The sequence below is a fragment of the Gigantopelta aegis genome, chromosome 5 (genome assembly GCF_016097555.1).
Source record: "Gigantopelta aegis isolate Gae_Host chromosome 5, Gae_host_genome, whole genome shotgun sequence".
Classification (NCBI taxonomy): domain Eukaryota; kingdom Metazoa; phylum Mollusca; class Gastropoda; order Neomphalida; family Peltospiridae; genus Gigantopelta; species Gigantopelta aegis.
The window spans coordinates 31,232,812-31,250,210 of NC_054703.1; the positions used below are offsets into that span (position 1 = coordinate 31,232,812).

Genomic DNA, 17,399 nt, shown 5'->3' on the forward strand with positions numbered 1-17,399 from the left:
ATCAGGGGCCTAATTCACAAAGGTCTCTTAGGCTCTGCTAGACAACAAAGCATCCTCTTTGCTAGTCTTTTAACACTGCGCTGCGAGATCGCAAAGTTACGACAGTTTGGTGAATTAGGCCCCAGCTCGATATATTGAGGCATTGCGGAAAAAAGCCCATCTGGAAAACTATGTGGGACAGACAGACATATGGACAGACATACGGATGAGGATGAAACCTACAGTCCCCTTCAGTTGGCCCGGTAAGGAAATAACAAAAAACGACCCTGTACGTAACTAGCACCTGTGTACAGAGGCCACTTCCAAAAGGTTCCCGACATCGCTATTACAAACAATTCCTATCTCATGACTAACCACTCCCTTAACTTAAGACTATGAGAAGCCATTTTAAGTATTTCTGTGTTAAAGCGACAGACCATACTTTTGAAAACACTACGACATATTTTTCACTATTAGAGATGTTTTTTATCAGGGTCACTCCACGCCAAAATAACCAAATTCCAGAAATCTTCCCGGGTGACCATCTCCGATTTTGATGAAATTTCACCCATTTGTGCATCTATATAAATTATTCATGCATGCAAACTTTTAAGTCCAAATTCTAAGTAGTTTTTAAGTGGTTTTGAAATTATGACTGTTGACCCATTTTTTGCACTCGCGACTGTCTAGTGATTTCGGACTATTTTTGGATGCTAGTAACTTTTTTAATTATAAAGATATCAAGTTGCAATTTGCTGTATAAGCATTTTGTACATATCTGTCATAGTTTCTGACCAGGGGATCCCTAAAGTTTAGTTTTTTATCATTCGGAAATGATATTTTTTATATTTAGGGGGACTATTACTCCCTGATTATTTACCACAGATACAAACTGTTATTTGATTTGAAGTATATACCTATAGATGTTTCTTAATGAGAAAGCTTATATGAATCAAATGAAATATTAATGTGTAGTTAGGGTCGAAAGTTGAGAAGAAAAAATAAGGGGAGCTAAATACTGTTAGTATGGCGGACCGTGTGTTGTTACTCACTTTCCTGTTACTTTTATCACGTGATGCAATTTAAAAACGTTTGAGGACAAGTTGTTCACATAACTGCAAACTGCAATTATCTCTTCCCTTATTCTCAACAGATTGACATTACGAAGTGTAATTAATTTACAGATATTATCTGTAGCATACTATCTCATGGTCCATTCCTTGACATGGTGAGGTAGCTTACATGTCTCAACGACTCGGAAAACGAAAGGGCTATTTAACAACACCCCAGTCCATTTTAAACTACCGCTACTTCAGAGAGTAACTGGATCAAAATAATAAAATAAATAAATAAAATAATAATAGATTTTTAAAAGTAAAATGTTCGTACGACTCTTCCACCCCCACTTCCATCCCTCCAATTACAGACCAAGGTGGGGTTTTTTGGAAGGGGTGCTAAATTTAGGAATCTGGCTAAAGATTTTCAAAGCTATCTTAGCACTATGAAATCATAAAACCATCGTAGGCTATGACGTCATTACAGCACACGCAATAGTGACGTCATAACTTACTCAGGCATTGAAATAAGTCGAGAACGGTCATTCAGGTTACCGGGAGGTTACCACATGTAAGAAAAGTCGACAAAAATTTCAACGTAACGGTAGTTTCGTTTCTGAACGTATACCAGGCTATGCATTCCGGACTTCCGCGTTTCATTTTCTTGTAAGGAATTGCATCGATGTTCGCGTGCACTTGTGCAATTGCAAGCAATTATAGGCATTCCGCGTTTAAGCAGCGTGCACTAGATGGATTTACTTCCGCGTTTCTCATACGAAATTGCACCAATGTTCGTGCACACTTGTGCAATTGCAAGCAATATAGTCATTCCGCGTTTAAGCAGTGCCCACTAGATAAATTTACTTCCAGAGTTCGTTTCTCGTACCAATGTTCGCGCGCACCGATACAATTTTAGAACGTCCGCGTTTTAGCCTTAAAAGTAGTAGTAGGAACAGAAAATCAATTCTAACTTTCATATAGTTGTGGTAACCTATAGGTTACCAGGCTATATTTTGTGGTAACCTGTAAATGGGTTACCAAACATAATGCTTATTTCGATGCCTGCTTACTTATGATGATTTTACCATTTCGTGGCGCTAAGGAAAAAAGAAGAGACCTGTTTTTTCATCCGTTGAAAACAGTTAACTTTTTAAAAATTCTACTACATTAAGACGAGAAATGTACGATTATTCGTGTGTGTCCTGTACGTGGTGGAGTTGTGACGTAAAAACGATGAATGAAAATGTAACATTTAAAACTGAATGAAGGCAGATTCTTCTCTCTCTCTCTCGTCGCCGTTTTCTTCTCGTTCTCTCTTCATTCCCGATGTATGAGAACAAACAGACCCAGACACGCCAGTATCGCATACTGAAAGAGAACACAACATACGTCATTATTAAACATCAGTTCTCTTAGTATAAATTATAATCGATCGAAAAAATTATAAAAATGTATCCATTAATTTCCAAGATATTAAAGGGACAGACCCTAGTTTGAGCCCATGAAAATGCACACTAAGTTTAGTTAAAGGGACAGACCCTAGTTTGAGCCCATGAAAATGCACACTAAGTTTAGTTAAAGGGACAGACCCTAGTTTGAGCCCATGAAAATGCACACTAAGTTTAGTTAAAGGGACAGACCCTAGTTTGAGCCCATGAAAATGCACACTAAGTTTAGTTAAAGGGACAGACCCTAGTTTTAACCCGTGAAAATGCACACTAAGTTTAGTTATTCTACAAACCTGTAACACATTTGGATAAAGTTACAATTGAGTGAAACATGAGTCTGCAACTTTGAAATGGTGAAATACTCTCTAAAAATAGACTAAAACTCGACTCCATAACTGTTACTTCTCAGACGCATGTGCATTTTAAAAATTATGAGAAATGCCTTTTGTGATATTAAAATCACCAGCATGACCAAAAACACTCTAAATATATGGAAATAAATAATCTAAAAAGTAAAATCTAAGTAAAGTATAATATCAGTTATCAAAAATTGCTCTAATAGTAAAAAATATGCCTTAGTGTTTAAAAACTAGGGTATGTCCCTTTAAGGTATGTAATGTTACCCTTCTCACTCTCTGGCAGGTTCACTATAAACCAAGTTTCACCCACCTAGGCACGGTTTCACATGACGCAGGAATCCTGCGTATTTGACGCAATATAAACCTAAAATACTCCTAAATAAAATCTGTGTGCGTAATGGTTGATGCAAAATATTTCCAATGTCAATAGATTTTACATTAAAGTTCTTCTTTTTTTTCTCTTTTTTTTAAATACATAAAAACCCAACGACTATGAAGTTCAAAAAGAAAATAGCCAAGCGGTTTAACTGGTTCCCAACCATATCAGTACGTTTAACGTAACACAAGTGTAAAAACCAGTGTGGCTGATGTAGTGTGCCAGTACCTCTGTCTAAATTTAGATCATCGTGACAATGTCGAATGCACAGTCTGTTTATGGATATCAGATACTAGTTGACCAGCCGCGAGTTTTTAGTTCGGTCTATATATCTAGTTTTTTGTTTTGTTTTTATTATTGTTCTTTATTGTTTTCAATACATGTAGATGGTTGAGCATATCTCGTAATAGGAATTGGTCATAATTATTAACTGGCATAAAAGTGGGGGAGGGGGCGGATGAGTGCCTCCCACTTGTCTGGATCCAGTAGCAGCAGCGATAGTTTATATATGTGTGTGTGTGTGTGCCGCCCCCCTCGTCCCCCCCCCCCCCACACACACTTTTTGCCACCTTTCTATGCCACTGTTATTGCGCAGAAGAAAGGAAAGAAATATTTTATTTAACGACGCACTCAACACACTTTATTTTCGGTTATATGGCGTCGGACATATGGTTATGGACTACACAGATAGATATTGAGATAGGAAACGCGCTGTCACCACTTCATGGGCTACTCTTTTCGATTAACAGCAAGGGATCTTTTATATGCACCATCACACAGACAGGAAAGCACATACCACAGCCTTTGATATACCAGTCGTGGTGCACTGGCTGTGACGAGAAATAGCCCAATGGGCCCACCAACAGGGATCGATCCTAGACCGACCACGCATCAAGCGAGTGCTTTACCACTGGGCTACATCCCACCCCTTGTGCAAATGAAGGCATTGAAGCTATGTTACAAAGCAGGTTAGCATGCAGCATTGGGCGGGGAACATTTTGTTCAGTATCGCGTCGTGATTCGCCACACAAGTTTCAGAGATCTCTATACACTTTTAAGACATTAAAGAATAGTTGATAATGAAATATCACTAATCAAGATTTTAAAAACAAAATGTTCCCTGATGGGCGACTAAAAACCATAGGGTGCATAGTAAGAGACAAAAAAGCACTAAATTATTTACAAGAAGAAAAACAATGGATATACCAGAATCATGCATATCCATTGTTTTTCTGCTTGTAAATTATTATTATTATTTTTTTTTTTTTTGAAGGGTGCGTGTTGCGCAGCCACCCTCCTTTAATTTTCACCCAGGGAGAACACCGACATGTACATGTATTATACAGATAGAATAGTGGGTATAATATGTATGCATGTAATATAAACAAGACAGTTATTCAATTAATTATGTGATTTCAAAAATATATCATAGATGACTCCCATTTTTTATTTTTTAAAAAGGAAAAAAAGGGTTTTTTTTATTAATGACACCACTAGAGCACATTGATTTATTGATCATCAGCCGTTAGAAGAAGAAGTTTGTTTTGTTAAACAACACCACTAGAGCACATTGATTTATTAATTATCAGCCGTTAGAAAAGTTTGTTTTGTTAAACAACACCACTAGAGCACATCGATTTATTAATCATCAGCCGTTAGAAGAAGAAGTTTGTTTTGTTTAATGACACCACTAGAGCACATTGATTTATTGATCATCAGCTATTGGATGTCAAACGTTTGGTAATTTTGACACATAGTCTTAGAGAGGAAACCCGCTGCATTTTTCCATTAGTAGCATGGGATCTTTTATATTTACCATCCCACAGACAGGATAGCACACACCACAGCCTTTGATATACCAGTCGTGGTGCACTGGCTGGAACAAGAAATAGCCCAATGGGCCCACCAACGGGGAATCGATCCTAGACGAACCGCATATCAAGCGAGCACTCTACCACTGGGCTATGTCTCGCCACCACCCGCATTTTTGAATGCATGACTCTCAAAATAAAAGTCTGCGAGTCATGATGACTCACATTTTCCAGATGCTAGGTGGATCCCTGCCTAGGACTTTAGCTTGAGAGAAACTGAGCTAAATGCCAAACTTTTAACGCAGAAGTTCACCACCGGTGAAAAAGTAACAACTGTATCTTATATTTTCCCTTCGTAAAGGTGACATTAAAAACTATAAAACAAGACTTAGAGAGAAAATGAGTACATTTATAATAGGTCTACATACAGCAAAATAACCTTTCAGTCTTATTTATGTGCTGCAAAAGTCAGTTTTAAAAACCATTTCCATGGGCAGGTTTTAAACCGTTGTTGGTGGACCGTTTCACACACGCCAATTTTCTTTTTAAATCGCTGTGGGAGACAAATTCCTAAATTTCAACCTTGATCATATGATCTGTTTTGTTTTTATTATGTACCCTCAAAATATATTCTGGCCAAAAGTCTGATGTTTACTTACCTTAAATTTAGGATAGTCGTTCATTAATATAGTCACTATTCCTACATAGGGTACAAAACTGAAAGAAAAAAGAAAAGTGAATTAAAAACCAAATTAAACATTAATAATTAGGCATTAACAACAATTAAAATGGGTGTTTCCAGGAACCAGACCCTTCCTAGAAAAAAGGGCTGATCATAATTTGTATTCATTTAGATTTTTCATATAAATATTGTTTGTAATTTTTGGTGAAAGAAAGAAAGAAATGTTTTATTTAACGACGCACTCAACACATTTTATTTACCACACAGATATTGAGAGAGGAAACCCACTGTCGCCACTTCATGGGCTACTCTTTTCAATTAGCAGCATGGGATCTTTTATATGCACCATACCACAGACAGGGTAGTACATACCACAGCCTTTGATATACCAGTTGTGATGCACTGGCTGGAACAAGAAATAGCCCAATGGGCCCATCGACAGGGATCGATCCATGACCGACAGCACACCGAATGAGTGCTTTAACACTGGGCTACGCCCCGCCCCGTACTTTTTGGTGAATTTATCGATGTATAACAATCACAAATTGTATAAAATCACCCTCACTCTCCACATATACATAAAGTTAAACAGCATCATCTCTACACAGAGTAAACTAACACAACTGATAAGAAACCTCACCCTCTCACTCCACATATACATAAAGTTAAACAGCATCATCTCTACACAGAGTAAACTAACACAACTGATAAGAAACCTCACCCTCTCACTCCACATATACATGAAGTTAAACAGCATCATCTCTACACAGAGTAAACTAACACAACTGATAAGAAACCTCACCCTCACTCTCCACATATACATAAAGTTAAACAGCATCATCTCTACACAGAGTAAACTAACACAACTCAGTGTTCTCGCTGGGTGAAAATTAAAGGAGGGCGGCTGCTCGGCACCACACCCTTCAAAAAAACAAACACACATCAATAAACGAAAGAAAAAAAAGAAGTAAAAAATGGGTGGGGGGAGTAGTTTGGTTACCATAGTATTGTGTGTTGGTAAACTTTGAGAAAAGACATACTCCTTTATTTGCCTATAAAAAAGTGCAAAGGGGTTTATAAAAAAACCCTCGTCTTTTAATTGAACCGAAGATGATATCCGTCTGACATTCATGGGCAGTTCCGGTTTTGCTGGACCGATCAAAGTTTTAATATTATTATTTTTAATAAAGATTTCAACAAGATATACGAAAAACAATAAAGACGTTTGTAAAGTGATCTCCTAATGTCAGATACATTTTTGTTATTTCCATCTTCATCGAATGAATCGATCGCTGTGATAAAATATTATCGCCAGCTGATAAAGTTTCGTTTTTGTAAAGACGTTGTATATATTATTTGGCACTCAAGATAAATGATTTTAATGATAAACACTACCACTTCCGTTGTTTTTATAAGCGTCCCCTCAAAATGAAAAGTTTACAATATTTTATAAAGAACTGCTGAATAAACAGAATAACAGAAAGTAAAAATCATCAGTTTCAACCAATTATATCTGCAACTGAGGACAAAATATCAAACGATAGTTAGTGGAAACAAAAGACAGAATGACCGTTCTGATCACGTGACAAATTTGGCGCCAAATAAGAGGGTTTTTTTTTTCAATCGGAGATTGCCGAATCCGTAAAAAATTAAATGTTTTCATTGCTTACATAAAATATAACTTTTATTGTGTCTATCAAACATACAAATGAATACAGATATTGGACAAAATAGAGGATGTTAAAAATACTGTTAAATTACGTTACGGCAACTGTCGTAAATGTTTTGTCAATTGCTTTTTCGTACACAACGCAGTGTTTCCTTTGATGTCCAGTGTGCAGACTGATCGTTGTTTTTTGTGTGGAAAAAAGTGCATTTGGAAATAGCAGAGATAGGTGTTGGAAAATAAAGAGGGGCGCTCAAAAATAAAGGAGGGCGGGGAACGTGAAAGGAGGGTGGCAAAATGGAATAGCGGGGCGGGACGCCCCGCTTAAATGGAGCAGCGAGAACACTGCAACTGATAAGAAACCTCACCTTCTCACTCCACATATACATAAAGTTAAACAGCATCATCTCTACACAGAGTAAACTAACACAACTGATAAGAAACCTGGTCCCACCCTCTCACTCCATATCAACACAAAGTTAAACAGCATCATCTCTATACAGAGTAAACTAACACAACTGATAAGAAACCTGGTCTCACCCTCTCGCTCTTCCTACAACATCTCTCTTTTGTAACCACAGCTGACCAGGGGCGTATAACCCACGATCGTCAACGCTGTTGTTGTCTCCCTTTGTCAGAAACTTCACTGTGCCGTCTTCTCTGCAAGAGTTGAACCAAGAATCGTGTTAATTAGCGGTGATAATTAATTGAGAAATAACAAGCCTTCTGAGAGTACTGCTAAAGCAATATATAAATAAATAAATAAATAAATAAATACATAAATAAATAAATAAATAGACAAAGCAAAGAAACAAGCGGAGAGATACGTAGATAGAAATTAATATATTAACTACAATCTGAAAGACGAAGAGATGTTGTTTTATTACATACCTATTCAATCTTACTATATAGTGATAAACACATTTGGAATCCGTGTGATAAATTTATTTTGCATCGCACATATGTGCAATCTTGGGCTGGAACTTTTAAATGGAGAATTCCCTTTTTATTTTTACTGCAGTTAGTGCCTTTTATTTACTGATGTCACATATGATTTACAAATGACGTCACATTGTATTTAAAACATTACACAAGGCTTTCGCAGAGTAAGATTCTTAACGTTAAGTAAATCTCCGAAAGGAGTTTTAATCCTAGATTTAACAAAGTGTTGTTATGACGTTAAATTAAAAACCATTTTTGTAAAACATAAAAGAAGATACCGTATTGTTCCAATTTGTAGCGCCCGGGCGCGATGCAAAACACAAAGGGGGCGCGCTAATTAGAGTACTAGAACACGTTTCGTAACACATGTGAAAAATCCTCGTATCAAACTGTCAATGCATCTGGCTCGCTGAGACATCAAAAGCTTTGCCGCCGAGTCACTCCACCAGTGACGTTTTCTTGTTGAAATGACGTAGCGTACCGTACACCGTCAGCTGATTTATCGAAATACATGGTACTGTGCACGTAGGCATATAGGCCTATCCGACGATGATCCCACAGACGACGAGGATCATCAGTCAGACAGCACAGACTACGATAGCTCTGGCTGGTAGTTTGTAACTGACACGTTTCGATTGTCACTGTGTACACAAATTATTGTCATTTGACTCCAGTTTTAAGTTTAGTTAAAGTTATCATTTACCCGTTTTTTAAACGGTGTTACGGTGTCGGTGTAAATACCTACCAGTATGTTTGTACTTCCGGTTTTGAACAGCGTTAACGGAGTGTCGTGCGTTCATTCTGCGTGGAGATAACAGCGACATACATTTGATAAACGACATGTGTGACATACTGTTCGCCCATTCTAGCGACGTAGTGCTTCACCTGTTTGGATTTTATTTGTTTACCGATTATAATCATTGCAAGTCGGCAGTCAGGTAAGCCAGTTTTACTATTTTATGGGTACCATTTCATGATACATTTCTCGTGATAATAGGGGGCGCTTATATTAGAGGGGGCGCTACAAATAGGAACAATACGGTATGTAATAAATACAGAAATTCATATAAGTTGTTTTCGTTTCCTATTTATTGGACTCATTTATTTTGCGAAAGATCATACCACTCGACCGTGTGCTATGTATTCTTGCTCAAAATAAATTTGTGTAATAAATAGGATGCGAAAACAATGTATGTGAACTTCTGTATATGTATCGTATAAACAGGGCTAGCTCTGGGACAAAGTAATAGAAAAGAAAACGCAAAACAGTTATTTTTCAACAAAATATCACACGTCAATTTTCACAGACCGACCGCGCATTGAGCAAGCACTTTGTTACTGGGCTAAGTCCCATCCCTTAAACATAGGAAATAAAACCACCTGCATCAAAACCAGGGCTCGCCAAATTCGTTAATTGCGACTTCTAAAAAAACGATTGGCAAATTTTAATTTAATTCAGCAAAATAACTTAGTGTAATAAGTGATAATATTTCAGGCTCGGGCACGGGGGGGGGGGGGGGGGGAACCCCCCCCTGGTCAGAAAGCACCTCAGAATAGCCCTGAGTCAATTTTTCAAAATTTTCAGGGGAAGGGCCCCCCAGACACACACACACACACCCCACCTGCGGTGCTGGGCTTCGTCAGACACCTCGACCCACCCTGCAAAATTTCCTGCGCACGCCCCTTTATTTTGTTTAAAAATAACAGGATTTATGTCATTTATTTTACGCTTAATGAATAATTTGGTGAACCCATCTCAGAACTAGCTCTGGCATTCTGAAATTTTGGAAGTAGTTGTTGAATTTTATTTTAATTTGGCAAAATAATTGCATGTAAAAATTGACATTTTTTAGAAAGTAACTGGTGATTTCTGCAATTTTTAAAGTTTAATAAACAATTTGGCAAAACATTTTGCTCACCCAGAGCTAGCCCAGGGACCTAATTCACTGAACTCTCGCAACTTTGCGATCTCGCAGTGCAATGCTAAAAGACTTGCAAAGAGGATGCTTTGTTGTCTAGCAGAGCCTAAGAGACCTTTGTTAATTAGGCTAACCCAGCTATCTGCTTACCCAGAGCTAGCCCTGAAACCAAATAACGCTATAGAACTGAACTTACTTTTCGTGCACTTTGAGAACTCTGTGCACTATGGGGATGTCACGACCTTCGACCTTGAAGACGACAATTTCCCCAACACGGATCGGTTCGTCGCGGTGGTTGGTGAGAAATAAGAGATCACCCCGATGAAATGCTGGCTCCATGCTTCCACTGAAACACAAGCATTCTCAAGAGTAATGCTAAATTTTCTTATCTCCCAAGTCCAAGGGACATAACTCTGTGAAAAACGAGTAATTAACCATGTAAATCAATTCAGTGTTTCTGCCAGAATGGCACTATGAAACTGAATATTTACAATGTGTGGGCTCAATGCAACTCCAGTCGACAGGGAGTATGTGAGGGGAGCCTCCCCAGAAAGAAAATGGGTTAGGTTTAGTGTTAGGGCTACGAAAAATTATACAGTAATGATAAGCGTCATTAATTTTGTCAAAAGGTAAACTTAAAAAAATTAAATCTGTTAAAAAAAAAAAAAAAAAAAAATATTATGGCAGAAACCTTGGTCATTCTTGAGTTGCAACAATACATGATAAAGATATACAAAAAATTTCAGATCAATATATTGAGGCACTGTTAAAACAAGCTTGAAACACTAAAAGTTCATGGTCGACATCTGTCTTGAAAATAGTTAACTCATCATGAAAGTGAAATTGATCTATAATACAGGGGTGGGTATTGGAGAACTGCAAAAAAAAGAAAGAGGAAATCTAGAGGGGTCCTGCAAATTCTTGAAATCCTAGGTTAAAATCTGTGCCATCTGACACATTTTGGAGGAAGGGAAGATTAAAATGCAAAGAAACGCAATGTTCCATGAAAACAGCTGAACCGAGGAGAATTCTCACCCCAGATAATAGTACATAATAAAGTTATAAACAAAATTTCAGCTCAATATATTGAGGCATTGGGTTAAAAAAACCTTGGGTAACATTTGGTAATTCTGACTTGTAGTCATCAGAGAAAACCCGCTACAATTTTCCTAATGCAGCAAGGCATCTTTTATATCCACCTTCCCAGACAGGAAAGCACATACCACGGCCATTGACCAATCGTGGTGCACTGGTTGGAACAAGAAAACCCCTAAATCAGCTGAAAGGATCTACCGAGGTGATTCAATTCTGCGACGCAAGCACCTCAAGAGACTTGAAATTTGTTTTGCCTGCCTATATCCATTGAAGGGTCAGGCACGCCTCCCATAAGTCCTACTTCTGGCATGGCCATCAGTTTGATGATCTGAGGGAGAAACTGATTGAGCTAAATCCCGCCCTTTTATATGATGTAGGCCAATTTCAACTGATGCCACCTACATTACATACAGAGGAGCAAATTCAAAACTATCTTCTTTTTCTTTTATTTGGGGGGTGGGGGGGGGGGGGGGGTGGGGGTTGTGTACCATTTTTGTTTCTGGATTACTTGTATCTCATTGACAATCTTAATAATCAAACACATCTCAAGACCTAAGTAAAAGTATAAAGGGAGGCAATCAAAAGTATAAAGGGAGGCAATCAAAAGCATTACGATAAGACACCAAGATAACCAAAAGCATTAAGGGAGATAATCAGTCATTAAATGAGTTGATCAAGCCTCAGATTATAGTTATCTTCCCATTTGGGTGTCAAAAATCCGGAAATTTGTCCGCGCAAGTAGTCTGCTGTTTGACTGATTATTTCATGGCAGACAGCTATGAAGTGGTAACTATTTGACTGAAGTGACGGGGGAGAGCATGTAGTTTGTAAACATGTGTAACTTGTTGACATTGAAGACTTGTTTGTGGTAATTCCGGCCCATGCAAAAGTAGTGCTTTTTGTGTAAAATGGGTGTACTCTGGCCTGGTTTAGAGGGTGTGTCTGTTTAAACCAATATGCTGGGAGAAAAAGCTGGACAACAGGGGTTGTCCTTTTCAGGATATGTGTCCCCCATGCAGGCACAGGTACATAGAAAACTTCACGGGCCTGCTGATATTAATAAAAATGTTACAGCCACAAAGGCTATATAGAAACATATAGGGTAATGAATTGTGGTCTGTGGCCATCAAATGCATCAAGGGAGTCAATCAAGCATCAAGGGAGGCAATCAAACATCAAAGGAGGTAAGCAAAGAAGATCATCAAACCTGAGTACAACAACAATAGGACTCTCGCTCCCAGTGACGACCATCAAACCTTTCCAGATCATAAGCGCCGAGGCAACAATCATCCCAAAATTCAGAATCTGATAGTACAGCTAGAAAAAACAAAACACAAACAGTTTGAATCATCCCAAAAATTTGATGTTAAAGGGACATACCCTAGTTTCAACCCGTGAAAATTAACACTAAGTTTAGTTAATCTACAAACCTGTAACACCTTTGGATAAAGTTACACTGGAGTGAAACATGAGTCTGTGACTTTGAAATGGTGAAATACCCTCTAAAAATAGACTAAAACTCGACTCCATAACTATTACTTCTCAGACACACGTGCGTTTTTAAAAATATGACAAATGCATTTTATATTAAAAACAACAGAATGATCAAAAACACTTTGAATGTATGGAAATTGATAATCTAAACAATAAAATCTAAGTAAAGTATTATTTAAGTTATCAAAAAACAGTTATAATAGTAAAAAATATGAGTCAAGTGTTTAAAAACTAGGGTCTGTTACTTTATAATAAAAAAAAAAAAAAAAAAAAAAAAAAAAAATTAAAATAAAATCAAAGATTTATCAAGGCATTCTGTGGGTCCGAACATAGCCCCTTTCCCAAAAGAAAGTAGAACTGAAAATCACAAATATATATATTTAATTATGTCTGTTCTAATAAAAATTAATTTAACAGTGGTGTACCGCAGTGTTCGGACAAGCAAAATGTACCCTGGTGGTTGTCCAGTTAACAGTAAATATTTTCAGTGGAGTTTAATTTTTAGCAATCACAAACGTCATCCTGATACGTGAATGAAATAAACCATTTATTTGGACAAGCGAAAATATTGGCAGACAAGTAGATTTCTAGATGTATTTGTCCGGTGGTCTAGTGAAAAATTCTGCTTATTTCTATCAAAGTACTGCATCATTCAGTGTGTTAGGGCGGGAGAGAGACGGAGAAAGAAAGAGAGAGATGGACACACAGAGAGAGAGAGAGAGAGAGAGAGAGAGAGAGAGAGAGAGAGAGAGAGAGAGAGAGAGAGAGAGAGAGAGAGAGAGAGAGAGAGACACAGACAGACAGACAGAGACAGTATGATTTACTGGTGCTAATTTTCCCAATCCTACCAGACACGGGACACTGGCGACAATTCCTAGATAAATCTGTGAAAGTTATTTACTACAAGGGGTAAGATTTATTTTACTGTACACATACTTTGTATTCTCAATTGGGGCTAGAGTCAAATACACGTGAAATAAAAAATTTGACACATAGTAGGCACAGCCGATACCTGAAAAATTCACTAAAAAGTCACCGACCCATTTGGCTGCGATTTGGCAATTAAATTCAAGCCATGATACACGTACAAATCATTAATGACGTGATCTGCATACAGCAGATCAATCCCTGCAATGAAGAAAATGTTCACGGCAAAAAAAAAACCTGCCATTGAAAAAACCCTGAATACAGTCCAAAGCAAAACAATTAAAAACTCAACGGCAATCTCCAAGGCATTGCCGGGGCTGCAAATTCAGCTTTTCAGTTAAAAGGAGCCTGACGCAGCTCAGTGGTAAAGCGTTCGCTTGATGTGCGGTCGGTCTGGGATCGATCCCCGTTGGTGGGCACATTGGGTTATTTCTCACTCCAGCCAGTGCACCACGACTGGTATATCAAAAGCCGTGGTATGTGTTATCCTGTCTGTGGGATGGTGCATATAAAATATACATTGCTGCTAATCGAAAAGAGTAGCCCATGAAGTGGCGACAGAGGGTTTCCTCTCTCAATTATCTGTGTGGTCCTTAACCATATGTCCGACGCCATATAACCGTACATAAAATGTGTTGAGTGTCGTTAAATAAAACATTTCTTTTTCAGTTAAAAATGTAAGTGCTGATGAGTTTCTTCCTGTAGTGTGTGTATTAGTGATTAATATCATCTCGGTATGTATTTTAGTGCGGTATGTATTTTGGCGCAGTATGTATTTTGACGCATGTATTTTGGCGTGCTATCTTTAAATAGCAATTGTGCATCATCAAAAAAAGCTATGACGTCAAATGCAGAAGTTTTTGTTGACGGAAGTATTTTTTTTAATAAAAATAAAGCAATGTTTACAATTTGCCAGTTTGCGTTAAGTACAAATGTATAAACAATTAAAAATGCCATGTAACTAAAAGTACTATTTTCCATAAGGCACTTTTTTAACATACATAAACATCTATCTCCAAATGTTCTCAATGAATTTTACTAACCTGCTGCACGAGACATTGCCATCTGCTACTAGTGAAATAAACACAAGGTAATTATACCACCCCTACATACATCTATTTCTATGGACGTCCAAATGAGTCCCCTGTCCTTATTATACGATTATATTGGGTTAGGATTCAACGACATTCACATGCATATTACATCTTAAAATAATGTCTATTCCACATGAAATGTGTAGTGGAATTTTTTTTTAATAATAGTAATAATCAACAAACAAACAGAAAATACTCGAAGGGCTGTCAAATTAACCCCACTCTATTAATGTACAAATAGTGACTGTTTGCACTGGGCTATATGATGACTATAGGGTTAAAATTTATTTTAATGGTGTTATTTTTGACGTGTATTATTAATATGGAATTTATGGACCACCACACATCGCTTCCAGTTGTTTGGAGTTATTTTTATTGAATATTGGTTATTCAGAAATTATCTGGATGTTCCGTTTTAAAATACACACAACATCAAAAAGGTTAGAATATTACAATATACACAAGTAAACTAAAACCAAAAATCTCACTATATATTGAATTTAATGTTGATATTTTAATGATATATGTATATTAGGTTATGTCTCTGTCAATAATAACAAGAAAAACATTGTTATTTTTAAACTACGTGAGATCGTTGCTTATCCCCGCCAAAATCCACACCGCGAGGATATGTTAAATATCTGTCATGAGGTGTTTAAACATCAAACATAGAATGTTAGGCTTGAGTTCGACCTGTACCCACTTTCAATAGTTAGAGTTAGTTTTACGGTTAGGCTAAGGTTCCGTGTTAGAGACTTTGTTATAGAGGGGTACAGTCGAACTCTTTCCGAATGTTTTACATAATAAAGCACTGGCGTATGAAGCGGGGAGCAAGGGGGGTATGTGCCCCCGCCTCCACCCCCACACACTTTTCAGATATTTTGCTTTATAATAGTGTAAAAGTGTGTAAATATAAAATTGTGCCCCCCCACCACCACCACCCCACCCCACACTTTTTGGCACCTTCCTACGCCACTGTAGAGCACTCATGAACCTTTGTCCGAGGGTAAAATTACCACAGATTTATCCTGGATTTTTTAACAGGGTCCTATGCCTGATGGGATTGGTCCCCAATTGATTGGGAAAATTAGCAAGGCCCTATTCCAGTCGGCGACAAGGAGGGTTTTTGCCAAAAGTCTAGTTCATAAAGATAAACTCGAATGTAAGTGCACATTGAGTTTATCTGGCGTACCCATTTTTTTTCATTAGCAATCATATAGCCGTTCCAAGCAATTTTGCTCGAAATAGCGTCTACCATCACCTTTTCCCATGCTAATCCCACCATAATCTTGTATTGTGATCTTTTTCGAGTATATATACTTTGAAACGATCTTCACTTTGAATTAAAGGAAAAACTTCCGACTATCGTTTCTTGGTAAAACGCGCGGTGCCTTATGGAGGAAAATGAAACTCGGAACAGTTTTGTATGTGGAAAAGGATTTCTCGTTCCATAATAAATACAACAAAACTATAAACCTAAAAATTAATTAAAGTTAATAAAATAACTTAGTCTCCATATGCTCGAAAAAGATCACAATACACGATTAGGGTGGGAAAAGGTGATGGTAATCGCCATTTCGATCGCAATTCCGTTCCGAGCAAAAATTGCTCGGAATGGCCATATGAAAATTATGATTGCTAATGGAAAAATGGGTACACCAGATAAACTCAATGTCACGAATGTGCACTTACATTCGAGTTTATCTTGATGAACTACTAAAAGTCGGGCTAAATATAATCATAATCTTGATCCTAACCCTAAGGCAGTAACTTTGAGTAAGGCTAAACGTGAATACCGACATATTTTGTAAAGAACTAGGGGCAATCCTGAACTCTTGCCTTGTTACCTAACGGAATTTGGGACATCAATGGTAGTATTATTATGTCTGCATTTTAGTACAGCATATGGGAAACCCAAGAGAACACGCGACAAAACGCATTGCAGATTTTGAGCGTGCTCGTTTTAGGTATAAAAAATATATAATATATATATACAAAAATCTGGACGCCGTCTGGCCTGAAAACACATGTTAACCTGTCTTTTGTTCATGCGCCGCACATCGTCGAACAATTCTAATTCTAAAATCCCTCCCATCTTGAGAGCTGGTTTGTGATAATTTGGCCACAATTTTAAGCAAGAGTCAAACTCTCGTTTTGATCTCGCCGGAAACAAGGCGCGTGATCTCGCACTAAAATCCGTACATGACTGAGCACGTGGAACAGAGTCCATGTGAGAACTAGGACCGAATCCTAGGACCACAGCTGAAGAAAAAAATATTAATTTAATTAAAGGAGAGAGAGAGAGAGAGAGAGAGAGAGAGAGAGAGAGAGAGAGAGAGAGAGAGAGAGAGAGAGAGAGAGAGAGAGAGAGAGAGAGAGAGGAGAGAGAGAGAGAGAGACAGAGAGAGAGACAGAGAGAGAGAGAGACAGAGAGAGAGAGAGACAGAGGGAGAGACAGAGAGACAGAGACACAGAGAGAGACAGAGACACAGAGAGAGACACAAACAGACACAGACAGAGATAAAGAGATGACAGAGAGAGGGAGAGAGAGA

The 17,399-nt window shown here is 37.8% G+C and overlaps 1 protein-coding gene across 1 annotated transcript; it reads right to left on the reverse strand.

Annotated features, from left to right (window-relative positions):
- Positions 1–211: 211 nt before the first annotated feature.
- LOC121373611 (signal peptidase complex catalytic subunit SEC11A) lies at positions 212–17,005 on the reverse strand. Its single transcript, XM_041500309.1, has 6 exons — positions 16,883–17,005; positions 12,540–12,649; positions 10,434–10,583; positions 7,917–8,036; positions 5,688–5,745; positions 212–2,402 (listed from the first exon to the last, which is right to left on the reverse strand). Exons 1-6 carry the CDS (start codon positions 16,940–16,942, stop codon positions 2,352–2,354), a joined length of 549 nt encoding a protein of 182 aa, XP_041356243.1. The 5' UTR covers positions 16,943–17,005; the 3' UTR covers positions 212–2,351.
- Positions 17,006–17,399: the final 394 nt, after the last annotated feature.

Excerpts from the sequence above, each read along its gene's own strand:
- LOC121373611 (XM_041500309.1), bottom strand. The coding sequence starts at position 16,942 with ATGGGAGGGATTTTAGAATTAGAATTGTTCGACGATGTGCGGCGCATG. Across the intron at positions 12,650-16,882 it reads GGCGCATGAACAAAAGACAG|CTGTACTATCAGATTCTGAA; the intron begins GTTAACATGTGT and ends TGTTTTTTCTAG. Across the intron at positions 8,037-10,433 it reads GTTCTCAAAGTGCACGAAAA|AGAAGACGGCACAGTGAAGT; the intron begins GTAAGTTCAGTT and ends CAACTCTTGCAG.